The sequence below is a fragment of the Oreochromis niloticus genome, linkage group LG10, assembly GCF_001858045.2.
Source record: "Oreochromis niloticus isolate F11D_XX linkage group LG10, O_niloticus_UMD_NMBU, whole genome shotgun sequence".
NCBI classification, from domain to species: Eukaryota; Metazoa; Chordata; class Actinopteri; order Cichliformes; family Cichlidae; genus Oreochromis; species Oreochromis niloticus.
The window spans coordinates 21827206-21840138 of NC_031975.2; the positions used below are offsets into that span (position 1 = coordinate 21827206).

Sequence of the window (12933 nt, forward strand, 5' to 3'; positions counted from 1 at the left end):
AATTCAGCCAAAGCCACGGCTTCTTTTCCAGACCACTTCACGCTTCCCTGTAGCAGATGTCTGTGCAAATACTATCAAGATCCCAGTGTTACACAGTTATGAGGACTTCCAAGAAGCCATGGATTATGGCATCCAGAACTCTCCTGGGTTTGGGCTTCCCTAAGGTCCAAGTCCTTTTGCTTTTAAGACACATTTATGGTTTTAGTAAACATTTGAAGTTTGTGATTTTAAAATCTGAAAATTTTGTTTCTAATAATTTCTGTAAATCACATAAAGTTTAATGCATCGCAGAAAGTTCAATCAGGTTTTGGAATTTCAAAAGCATAATATCATAGTGGGACAATTGAAAAAGTTAGACATATTTCACTGTGTTAAGAAATTGCGAAAGTAACAAAATAAAACATTTCTGAAGTATTCTAATGTACTGAGACACGCTAGTATAATAACACAGGGAAAAAAATCTGATAAATTCAGTTAAAAGGCTTTATTTAATCAAACACTTTGATTCCATTTTTTGTAAGATATGCAAGTTGTTCTTTGAGTTAAAAAAACCCCCCACATAATTACAGGTATTGCAGAATGCTTTTGTAAACCTTTGTTTGTAAAACAGATCTCCAAATTAATCAACGTGTTTGTTACAGTACCTAATTAAAAGGAACAAGTTATTTTGTACAGTATGGTCTTTTGATTTCTTCAGGTAGAAAGTGTACACACTGTAAAGTTGACGGTAGTGAAACTATTTATATAAAAACTATGGTACTATTTTTTTTACCTAAATGCTCATTAAAGTTGGTTTGTGACAATTAGTGTCAGTGGTAATTGTACCCACATCTAGCAGATGATTTTACATTGACTTCTAAAGTCCAGTCATATTTTGAGTGTTATATAATTTTCAACTGCAGTAGTCCAGTTGACTGGTCGAGGGAGCTCACTCTGTCTTTCCAAGTTTGTGAAATGAACCTGGAGATTGTCGTCCCCACATAGACTGTACTGAGCAGGTAGAATGTCATCAAACTGGTGCAGGATTTCTTGAGGCACTTGGAATCCACACTGTCTTCCACCATACCTTAGGTCAGTCAGAAAAATGAACAAATTCAGTCACTTCTCCAGGTACTATCCTTCAAGGTTACAGCAAAAGCGCAAAGTCAATCTTATAATTAAAAGTCAGTTCTGGAAATTGTGATTTTAAAGAATCTTAATTATGCATATATCTACATTTGTCGTTTTTAGCCAAGATGTGATCCAAAGTTAAAATAGGATTGTGTAACATGTTTTTTTTGTTTTTTGGGGGGGAAAAAAATATAAAAATAAAACGTATGTGCATGAAGTCAGAGAACAGAACTAATGGCAAAACACAAGTGGCAGCTTTAATTTTTATTCAGCAAAAAGGTGAAAACAAAAAAACACACTATTCAATTGGTAAAGTGAGTAACAGTTAGTGTAAATTGTTAAACCTAAATGACATACTGCTTACTTAACTCAAGTGGTTAGGTCAAGAAAGAAAAGAGTGCACATAAGGGATGGACTGTTCCTGAACAATTATATAAATGAACAAAAGGTGGAATAACAGCAAGCTGGACAGGTATCCTGCACATACAATACACTATACTGAGGAAGAAAAATTTTAGTAAAACTATGAAATAAAATACATGGACTAAATACATACCTATGAGGTAGGTGATACATGGCTTCTGGTTTACCAGATGGACAACAAGATTGGCGCACAGGTCGGATGGTGTGAGTGTTCCAGAGATCTCTGTACTCGTCAAGCTCTTTTTGCAAGACATTGAGGAAGACATATCGTAGAAGGCATTTATGTTCATGACTGCCGTTGAAAAGATGCCTCTCCCTCAGGTCACTGAAGAGTTCAATCCAGAACTGAGTTCTAATGGTGGAATGACAAGGCATATAAAATTTAATAACACAAGTAATTAACTGTAATTGTCCACTTTAAAAAAAGTTGTAATCTTAAGAATATTGAACTGTGCGCAATTTCGTTCAAAGAAAAGCTTATTCACATGTTCTGAAGTGTTTCATCAATGCACTGCAGGAAAAAAAAAGCAACTTCCCACAAATAACAAAATTTAACAAAATGATTAATCCTTCAGTTATTCCTGCATTTGGCGGCTGAACTTAAGAAAAGTTGTAATATACAGGTCTGTCCATATAAATGTACTATTTTGTTTCTACATGAACACTGAAGCTGTTATCACTTGTTAGATACCACACAGAAATCCAAAAGCTAGTGAAAACATCAGTATTTTTTTTTTTGGCACACAACGTCGAAGAAATGTCTGAAACAAATGACCTCCTATAACAAATGGATTTCTGTCATGTTGGATCAGTGTTCTTATATTACTCCTATTACAGTTCTCAAATTTGAAGAATCCCTTGTTCTTTTATTTATATGACTCCCTACAGGTAAACTATTTGATCTAGATGTTAGTTTGGTACTACGTAGGCACACAAAATTGAATAAATTTTACTCATTTTTAAATAGATCAATCTTTACTGATGCCATTGCCTATAGGATTTATAATAATTTATCAAAATGTTGAATGTCAGTTTGTTTGTTGTTTTTCATAGTGCCTTTTTAGGACTTTTGTGGAATGTGTAAGTCGGATTTTCTTTCTGAGTGTGTCGTTTTAATAGAAACAAATGTCACTGGTATACCAAACCATTTATTATAGTTTTTGAAGCAGTCTTGCATCACATGATTAAAATGTGTAGGTGACTATGTTTTTGTTTGTGTGTTTGTGACTGTAATTTAATATTTGAGTATAAAACCCCACCCACAAAAAAAAGTATATCGCTGACCACGAAACACCTTCAGAACCATTCAATTTTAGTTTCAGAATATATTTTAAAAGCCATGTACCTTTGCTTTCTGAACGAAGACCACCAACTTTCAATCCGTTGATTTGTAGTTGAGGTGCCATACATATGACTGTGGGCTCCTGCAAGTTCATCTCCATGGTCTGATCTTAAAGCACAGTGAATGGCTGCCATTGTGCCATTTTCTGTGCCACAGTCTGTACGAAGGCATGCTGGAAGTTGACCAAACCGTGTCACGCACTCCATATAATATTTTGCAATAACACCTGGGTCATTATTTGAGCTGCCACAGTTGAGCCACATAACTTTCCTTGAAAATCCATCGACACATGCACTAATAGCAACACCAAAGGGTTTCAGCTTATCATATCCATCCACATGCCACACTTGATTTGGTCCTTCTGAAAAATATCCTCTTCGAACAAACCGGCGTTTACAGCGACGCTTAACACCATATGGATCTAGTCTTGAGAGTATGTGCATTACATCATTTCTTTTAACTGTCAGATTATACTTTTGTCGCAGTGTCTGACACATGGATCTGTAACCCAGAAGCTGACCTGAGCCTCTCAGTTCTTGTGTAACAGTGGAAATGACAATGTCAGTGGGAGTAAAGTCAGTCCTTCTAGTCATTCCAGCATCTTTTAGCCTCTTCTTTAATGTTCTCAGACTCATACAAATATTATGCTTGTTTTCAAGAAAGTCCAGGATCACTTCATATGTATGGCCCTCAGAGAAATACTTATTGATGATGTCTGTGACTGAGACTGGGCCTAAGGTTGAAGAGAAAACGTGAAAAGATAATTACGACCGCAGGAATCCACAAATGCACTTAATAAGTGTTTTTTAAAAAAATACCACATCTGAAACAACTCTCAATAAACATGACTCAAGTATTTAATCTTCTTGATGTGTGCTTAAATAAAGGCCAGTGAAAGCTCAAAGAACATGGACCAGGATTCAGGACTTAGACCTCTATGCTGACAACTCAAAATGAGCAAAATTAGAGAAGTTAGAAGAATTTCATCACTGTGTACATATGCCCTATTGCTATAGACAAGTCATAAACAATTTTTTAAAAATATGCCATAGAACCGGTGGTAGGCTTAAACCAGAATACAGTTCTTAGTACCTACCAGTTCATGCCTTTGCGTTTTTAGAATTCTGATTTATCTTTGCATACAGAGTCTTTAACAATACAAAAACCTTAGAATAAGGAAATGAATATAGTACTTTTGGAATGGCACATGAATAATAATCCCCCCCCAAAAAAAAAAGTTTAACACGCACTACTGAAGCTACTGTGGTGTATATCAGTCGTTATGAAGCAATTAAAAGGTGAGCAATAAATACTAGAACTTAGGAAAGTGAAGTGCTTACCATTCTCTATAAAAGGTGCTAAAACTTGAATGTTAGTTCCACAGGACCCACAAAAAACTCCAATTTGCCCCACTAGCTGGATTCCACAATATGGACAATACATTGCCTGATGAAGACACAATGCCAAATTAAAACCTGAACACATTGACTGCAACACTCCTTAATGACTTTGACTTATTAGTATTTGTTCTCGAGTTTAAAAAAGCTTAATTTCTAAGGCTACATTAAACATTATCTTTGTTAGAATTATCTTTGAATGTATATTCCAGATATCTGTAGTATTATTAGAATCATGAGATTAAAACACATTTACCTCTCCTCCACTTCTTTGAAGTGTCTCGCAGTCCCAGCGCACTGGCTAGCATGTTTTGGTTCGTGCAACTGGTCCGTCGGTTTATTGTCTCCCCAGGAACATTTCCGTTGTGTCGTTTCCTGTTTCCGTTGTGTCTTTTCCTATTTCCGTTGTGTCTTTTCCTATTTCCGTTGTGTCTTTTCCTATTTCCGTTGTGCTTTGTGTGCTTTTGCAGCGTTTTTCTTTTTGCAGCATTTTTTCTTTTTGCAGCGCTTTTCTTTTTGCAGGTGTTTTTCTTTTTGCAGCATTTTTCTTTTTGCAGGTGTTTTCTGAAGTTGCAGTGCAGCGTTTTTCTTGAAGTTGCAGTGCAGCGTTTTTGTTTTTGCAGCGTTTTCCTTTTTGCAGCATTTTTCTTTTTGCAAGTGTTTTCTGAAGTTGCAGTCCGTTTGGCCTCTCTTGCAGTGCAGCGTTTTTCTTGAAGTTGCAGTGCAGCGTTTTTGTGTTTGCAGCATTTTCCTTTTTGCAGCATTTTTCTTTTTGCAAGTGTTTTCTGAAGTTGCAGTCCGTTTGGCCTCTCAGGGCCACCGTACGAGAGAGAGTTTTTATGGGAGCATCTTATTGTATGATTTAAATTCAATATATTTAGACTGGTTGACTGAATTTGATCCTGTGTGTGTCTCTCTGTGCTTGTGTGTTTCCATATGTGTCCATATTTGTGATTGTGTGACTGTTATACTTTTTTTTTCCGATTTCTTTTTCATTTAACAATTACATTTGAGGGACCCTTAGCATGTTCAGCATTTTTTCAGGTGTTCATTTTGCTTTTCCAATTTTTCTATTTAAGTTATTACTATTGTGCTAAGTCATAGCATTTCTGCTGCTTTTCAGTATTTGTGCTAAATACAGCATTTCTCCTAAATAATACTATTTCTGCTATTTCATAAGATTTGTGCTAAATATAGTGTTTCTGCTAAAAAAAAAATAGTATTTCTGCCAAATATAGTATTTTTGATTAATTATAGTTTTTCTACCAAATCATAGTATAGTTTTACTGCTTTTTATATGGCTTCTAAGCCAACCAATCATATCTGAGGGCTTACACATTCAAATTTGCACATTTTTACCTTCATGGCTTCCCAGCCAGCCAATCATATCTGAGGGCTGGCACATTCAAATTTGCATATTGGGGCATTCATGGCTTCTAAGACAACCAATCATATCTGAGGGTTGGCACATTCAAATTTGCATATAGCTAGGTTTCATTTGACGTAGACGTGACGTCGACGTAAAGCGCGAAATTTGACTGGCGGTCGGAAGTGAAAAAGATAAGCGCAAAATCACAGACAGACAGTACGCAAAATGCCTATGTCCTGTTGTGTTTACGGATGCTCCAGTAGGTCGACCAGAGAAACCGATAAACGGTATTTTAGGGTACCAAAAATAGCCCAACGAAGAGGAGAAAAATGGAAAATTCTAACCGAAAAACGTAGGAAAAAATGGATTTTAAATTTACGTTTACAGTCGGGAGGAGCAGAGTCTGCCAATGCCCGTGTCTGCAGCGACCACTTCGTCAGAGGTAATGTTATGTTTGCAAACGAACTTATTAGCATTAGGTTGTCGTTAAATTCTCGTTTACTTAGTGCTTTTAAGTTAGTAGTCTAATATTGACTTGATTGGGACTATAGGCTGCCCAAGTGCTTTGGATGACGAAGAGTCGGAGGACTGGGCTCCGACGGTCAATCTCGGCTACGAACGAAAACCCAGATCGGAATCAGTTCTCAAACGAGAGAAAAGAATGAAGCTTAAGGCAGAACAGCATCAATGTGCAGAGGCGATTTTGAATATGCAACAGACGGCTGAGAGCCCGGATTTGAGCCTAGTGACAGTGGAGAACCCCGAACTGCAGCTTCCAGCTGAGAATCCACAACCAGAAGACTTCAGTGTGAATGAGACATTCACTTATCCAGGTAAGATATTGTGCTGAGATGTAAAACAAACAATAATCATGTCAAAGAGAAAAAGATGCCAATCACTTCTCCATCCTCCTTTGCAATTACCCAAGTCTTCAGAGGTGTCTCGTTAGACCTCTGGGAATGGTTTACCTTGAAACAAACAACTGTCACTCTAACGAAGTCCTAAGGATGTGGCATGTTTGTTGACGTTAAAGCCGCTACCGCTAACTGTTAGCGTGTTTAAGATAAAGCAATATAAGAACAAACACTCACCCTTGCAAACACCAAACTGTATCCATCACGGAGACGTTTTGTTCCAAGGTTGTGGACCCACCCGCTGACAAAAAAATTGTACGCCTCCAGACTCTTGAAAGCTTTCATTTGCTGCCTAGTGTAGTAAGAAGTCTGGAGGACCAAGTAGTTGGTGATATCCACAGCCTCGATAGTAGGCAAATCCTTTACTTCTGTGGTGTATTCGGACATTTTCAAAGAATACGGATCACGTCCGATATATTTTTTAACTATCTGTTTATATCTCTCCCGAGAAACGGGGTCTAAAGTTGCACAATAGCTGCTCTCCTGACTCTCCACAGTGTCCTCCGTGTTTACTTCCGCCCTCCACTCAAAAATCGCGCTGCCTCCGCACGTCATCAGAACCACGTGACCGCAACCCAACTATTGTTGCCTTCATGGCTTCCCAGCCAGCCAATCATATCTGAGGGCTGGCACATTCAATTTGCATATTGGGGCCTTCGTGGCTTCTAAGCCAACCAATCATCTATGTCATATATCTATAATATTTCATATTTTTATTTTAAATGGTCAACATTTCAAGATTCCCCCATGTCTTCTGAACAAAACGGTCTAAGAATGACCGTTTTAGCCCCTACGGTTAGGAATTTATGGCTGTTTGTTTGAGGGGAATCCTGACTATGAGAAATAGACTGCAAAAATCCTGTCTCTGTGCTGCGTGTGTGTAAAAACAGGTGCACCTGTTTTGGCGGGAAAAAGCACACAGCCTCTCTGATTGGTGGATTCAAATTGAGAAGCTCACAGCTGTTTGACTGACCTAGAAACATGCTGTTAACAGCCCCTATTCACTTGCTGCTGCTGCTGCTGTGTGTGTGTGTGTGTGTGTGTGTGTGTGTGTGTGTGTGTGTGAGTGAGAGAGAGAGACACACACACACACACACACACACAAAGACCCTTTTTAGGGCAGCATCTCATTGTTGGATAAAAATATAATATATTCAGACTGGTTGACTGGCATAGACCCATTCTGTGTGTCTCTCTCTGTACATTTTTGTATCCATATTTGATTTTGTGTGTATCTGTTGATTTGTATATCCATATTTGATTTTGCATGTATCTGTTGGCTGTTCTTATTTGTTTTTTTTCTAAATGTATTTTTATTTTATTTTTTCAGAGGTAAACAAAAATGAGTTTTGAGCAAACTTAACCATGTTCCTTTTTATTCAGCTTGTCATTTTACCTTCCCAATATTTTCACTTAAGTTATTACTATTCTGCTCAATCATAGTATCTGTTCTAAATCATTGTTATTAAGCTATATTGTAGGATTTCTGCTAAATCATAGTATTTCTACTATATTATATTTTTCTTTCTAAATATAGCATTTCTGCTATAGAACAGTATTTCTGCTATGTTATAATATTTGTGCTAAATTGGAGTATTTTTGCTAAAACATAGTATTTATATAAAATTACAATATTCATAGTATATTACAGTGTCTCTGGTAAATCACAGCATTTCTTCTATGTTGTACTGTTTTTCTAAATCATAGTATTTCTGTAATGTTCAAGAATGTTTGGCTAAATATATTCTTTCTGTTATCTTATACTATTTCTCCTAAATTCTTGTATTTTTGAGAAGTTATCGTGTTTCTGGTAAGTTACAATATTTCTGCTAAGTTCTGCTATGCTATTGTATTTCTGCCAAGTATTATGTTTCCTCTAAGATATTACAGTTCTGCTAAGTTACTGCATTTTAGCAAAGTTCCTTTGCTTCTGCAAAGTTTTTACAATTTCTGCAACTTTTCAGCTTTTTCAGCTAGTTTCAGCAGACAGCTTCAGCTTTAAAGCATCCACACTGCATTTTCGCAGGAAATGCAAATTTTTCTAGTTATTCTTATTATTATTATTATTATTATTCTCCATCTTCCGCCTAAATTTCGGCACGTATCACGCCCCGCAGTTTTGAGAAAAGCTTCATATATGTTACCTCATTTTGTGCGGCTGGATCTGGAATGGTGTGCTATGACTTTTGGTGTTTATGACTATTATAGTTTTTTAAATATTAATATTTTAGTGAAAATTTTCCCGCGCTCCTCTGCCAAACAGTTTTGACAATAGGGGTACATATGTTACATCATTTTGTGCGGCTGGAGCTGGGCTAGTATGGTGTGACTTTTGGTGTTTATAACTTTTATAGTTTTTGAAATATTTAGATTTTAGTGCAAATTTAGGCCAATTTCTAGGCTCCTGAGAAAGATTCTGCTTTTGGCACCATAGAAACAGACTTCATTTGTGGTGTCTTGGCTCTCTCTAGTGGTATACCGGGAGTAGTACAGCCGAAAAGATTTTATCCTTGTGTTGAAAACTCCATATCCCACAATTCATAGCACGCCTCTACAGAGTGAACAATGGCGGCCACCACTTCGTTTTATATGTCTTTTATTCGTGTTTCTAGGTCACAAAATAAACTTTTAAGATATTTTCAGGCGAGAATGTAGGTGTGTAAACTTCAAATATCTGCTTGTTTTATCAAGACATCCCATATTTAGCGACAGTGCTCTGACGACATCGGTCCTGCCTGACAGCTAGCCGGCTACCTAGCTAGCTGCCGCACTTGGCTGCAAATGGATAGCGAGGGGACTCTCTCTGTCGTTTCACCTCCCCGGTCTCTCGCAAATGCTCGCATAGAATCGGAGTTACAGCTGGATGTGGAAAAAATAACTGAGTTGTTTGGTGGTGCTATAACGCGGAGCTACAACAGTGGGCAGCTATCCACCGGTGTATGACAGAAAGGACATGCCGCGACCGCCGATCGACAGGTGTTTGCTAACGCGGAGGTCAATCGTGGATCAGGGAAAGCGAAGGCAGGAGCATGAGGTGAACTGAATTTCAGGTAAGAAGTTATGACCTGCACTCTATTTGGGTCAGATATAAACCGAGTTTAGGTGTAGTTTATTTAGCAGCAGTTCTCTTATGTGTTGCTGATAGCCGGCTAGCTAGCTAGCGCCGCTAGCATAGTTAGCTAGCACCGCTAGCGACCCTTCGTGAAAAAGCACCCAGGCTTGGCTTATATTGAGGCGGGTGAAACTCGTGTCAGCACCCGGTCGCTCGCCGACAGTATGTGTTTTAGCTGGACTTATTTTTCGTTTATATGGACCGATGATTTATTTATTTATTCATTTTAGTAACGGTATAAACAGTGAAAGGTGGTGGATTGGCCAGATGTAAACTTCAAATATCTGCTCGTGTTACCAAGACATCCCATATTAGCTCTGATGTTTTCGGTGCCTGCAAAGAGCTAGACAGGTAGCTAGCTAACCCGAGCTGGCTGTCTTTTTGACTCAGGGTCATAGCTGGACTTATTTTTCGTTTTTATGAGCCGATGAGGGTTTTTTTTTAGTAACGGTACAAACAGTGAAAGGCGGTGGATTGTCCAGATGCTGGTCGATGTGGAAAAAATAACTGAGTTGTTTGGTAGTCGCTGACGCGGAGCTACAACCGAGGGCAGCTATCCACCGGTGTGTGTCAGAAAGAACATGCGGGGAACGAGGCGGCGAGGCGACCGCCGATCGACCGGTGGTAGATCGTGGATCAGGGAAACCGAAGGCAGGAGAAGCAGGCGGCTGCCGGTCGGAGCGTGAGGTGAACTGAATTTCAGGTAAGAAGTTATGACCTGCACTCTATTTGGGTCAGATATAAACCGAGTTTAGGTGTAGTTTATTTTCGTTGTGCTGACTTTTTACAATCAGTTATAATAACTCGTACTGCGTGGTAGCTAGCACGATGGAGTTTCTATACAGCTGTGTGCCCGCTAAGTTACTGATGTTGAACTTTATGACAGCCTCCCCTGTCATTCTCTCGCCTGTTCAAACTTCAGTCATGAAACTGATCAATGATCGGCTTTTCTCTCTTGTTTGTTTATCGCGCTAAACAACAGCAGCACGTTTAAGCTTGATCAGCTGTTGTTAGAATTCATTTGATTTTAATTTCTAGTATCAGCTGATGTTTGCTGGAGCCACAGCTGTAGAAGCGGCTGGTCGAAACCAGGAGATGACCTTACTGAATCATCAGAGCTGAACTGGTGGTGGAGAAACAGGTTTACCTTTTTTTTAGGTGACATGAATGAGTTGAAGGGAAGTTATGAACTGTTTCTGAGAGAAATAAACACCAAGCTCCTTTTTTTATTTAGCTGACAGCTGGTAACTGTGCAGGGGCGGATCTAGCAAAGCTTTTGCCAGGGGGCCAGGTAGGGCATTAACAGAGAAAGGTGGACACAAAGATATACTTTTCTTTCTTACTCTCATACAGGGAGTGCAGAATTATTAGGCAAGTTGTATTTTTGAGGAATAATTTTATTATTGAACAACAACCATGTTCTCAATGAACCCAAAAAACACATTAATATCAAAGCTGAATGTTTTCGGAAGTAGTTTTTAGTTTGTGTTTAGTTTTAGCTATTTTAGGGGGATATCTGTGTGTGCAGGTGACTATTACTGTGCATAATTATTAGGCAACTTAACAAAAAACAAATATATACCCATTTCAATTATTTATTTTTACCAGTGAAACCAATATAACATCTCCACATTCACAAATATACATTTCTGACATTCAAAAACAAAACAAAAACAAATCAGCGACCAATATAGCCACCTTTCTTTGCAAGGACACTCAAAAGCCTGCCATCCATGGATTCTGTCAGTGTTTTGATCTGTTCACCATCAACATTGCGTGCAGCAGCAACCACAGCCTCCCAGACACTGTTCAGAGAGGTGTACTGTTTTCCCTCCTTGTAAATCTCACATTTGATGATGGACCACAGGTTCTCAATGGGGTTCAGATCAGGTGAACAAGGAGGCCATGTCATTAGTTTTTCTTCTTTTAAACCCTTTCTTGCCAGCCACGCTGTGGAGTACTTGGACGCATGTGATGGAGCATTGTCCTGCATGAAAATCATGTTTTTCTTGAAGGATGCAGACTTCTTCCTGTACCACTGCTTGAAGAAGGTGTCTTCCAGAAACTTGCAGTAGGACTGGGAGTTGAGCTTGACGCCATCCTCAACCCGAAAAGGCCCCACAAGCTCACCTTTGATGATACCAGCCCAAACCAGTACTCCACCTCCACCTTGCTGGCGTCTGAGTGGGACTGGAGCTCTCTGCCCTTTACCAATCCAGCCACGGGCCCATCCATCTGGCCCATCAAGACTCACTCTCATTTCATCAGTCCATAAAACCTTAGAAAAATCAGTCTTGAGATATTTCTTGGCCCAGTCTTGACGTTTCAGCTTGTGTGTCTTGTTCAGTGGTGGTCGTCTTTCAGCCTTTCTTACCTTGGCCGTGTCTCTGAGTATTGCACACCTTGTGCTTTTGGGCACTCCAGTGATGTTGCAGCTCTGAAATATGGCCAAACTGGTGGCAAGTGGCATCTTGGCAGCTGCACGCTTGACTTTTCTCAGTTCATGGGCAGTTATTTTGCGCCTTGGTTTTTCCACACGCTTCTTGCGACCCTGTTGACTATTTTGAATGAAACGCTTGATTGTTCGATGATCACGCTTCAGAAGCTTTGCAATTTTAAGACTGCTGCATCCCTCTGCAAGATATCTCACTATTTTTGACTTTTCTGAGCCTGTCAAGTCCTTCTTTTGACCCATTTTGCCAAAGGAAAGGAAGTTGCCTAATAATTATGCACACCTGATATAGGGTGTTGATGTCATTAGACCACACCCCTTCTCATTACAGAGATGCACATCACCTAATATGCTTAATTGGTAGTAGGCTTTCGAGCCTATACAGCTTGGAGTAAGACAACATGCATGAAGAGGATGATGTGGACAAAATACTCATTTGCCTAATAATTCTGCACTCCCTGTAAACACCAAGCTCCTTTTTTTGTGTAGCTGACAGCTGGTAACTGTGCAGGGGCGGATCTAGCAAAGCTTTTGCCAGGGGGCCAGGTAGGGCATTAACAGGGAAAGGTGGACACAAAGATATACTTTTCTTTCTTGCTCTCATATAAAATATTTAGCTTTTTATTAAATAGTTATCTGCATCTTACAACCACAGTTTGTATAATAATACACAAGATTGGCTGTAGACCATTGTTAATCATTCAGAACACTGTGTAAAAATAACAAAAAACAGAAAGTGAATGCAAAAGTGCATAAATATTTATTTTACGTGTTTGATGTGTGTGGCGGGGCGTGGTCTGCAGTGCCGCTGCAG

The 12933-nt window shown here is 39.0% G+C and overlaps 2 protein-coding genes across 3 annotated transcripts in view; both read right to left on the reverse strand.

Annotated features, from left to right (window-relative positions):
• LOC109203939 (uncharacterized) overlaps positions 1 to 12933 on the reverse strand; it is a 36891-nt gene that overhangs the window by 13168 nt on the left and 10790 nt on the right. The gene's annotated exons all lie outside the window — the stretch shown is intronic.
• On the reverse strand, positions 1292 to 4779 carry LOC109203799 (uncharacterized). The gene is made up of 4 exons (XM_025910958.1): positions 4529 to 4779; positions 4216 to 4321; positions 2879 to 3608; positions 1292 to 1885 (listed from the first exon to the last, which is right to left on the reverse strand). Exons 2-4 carry the CDS (start codon positions 4316 to 4318, stop codon positions 1540 to 1542), a joined length of 1179 nt encoding a protein of 392 aa, XP_025766743.1. The 5' UTR covers positions 4319 to 4321; positions 4529 to 4779; the 3' UTR covers positions 1292 to 1539.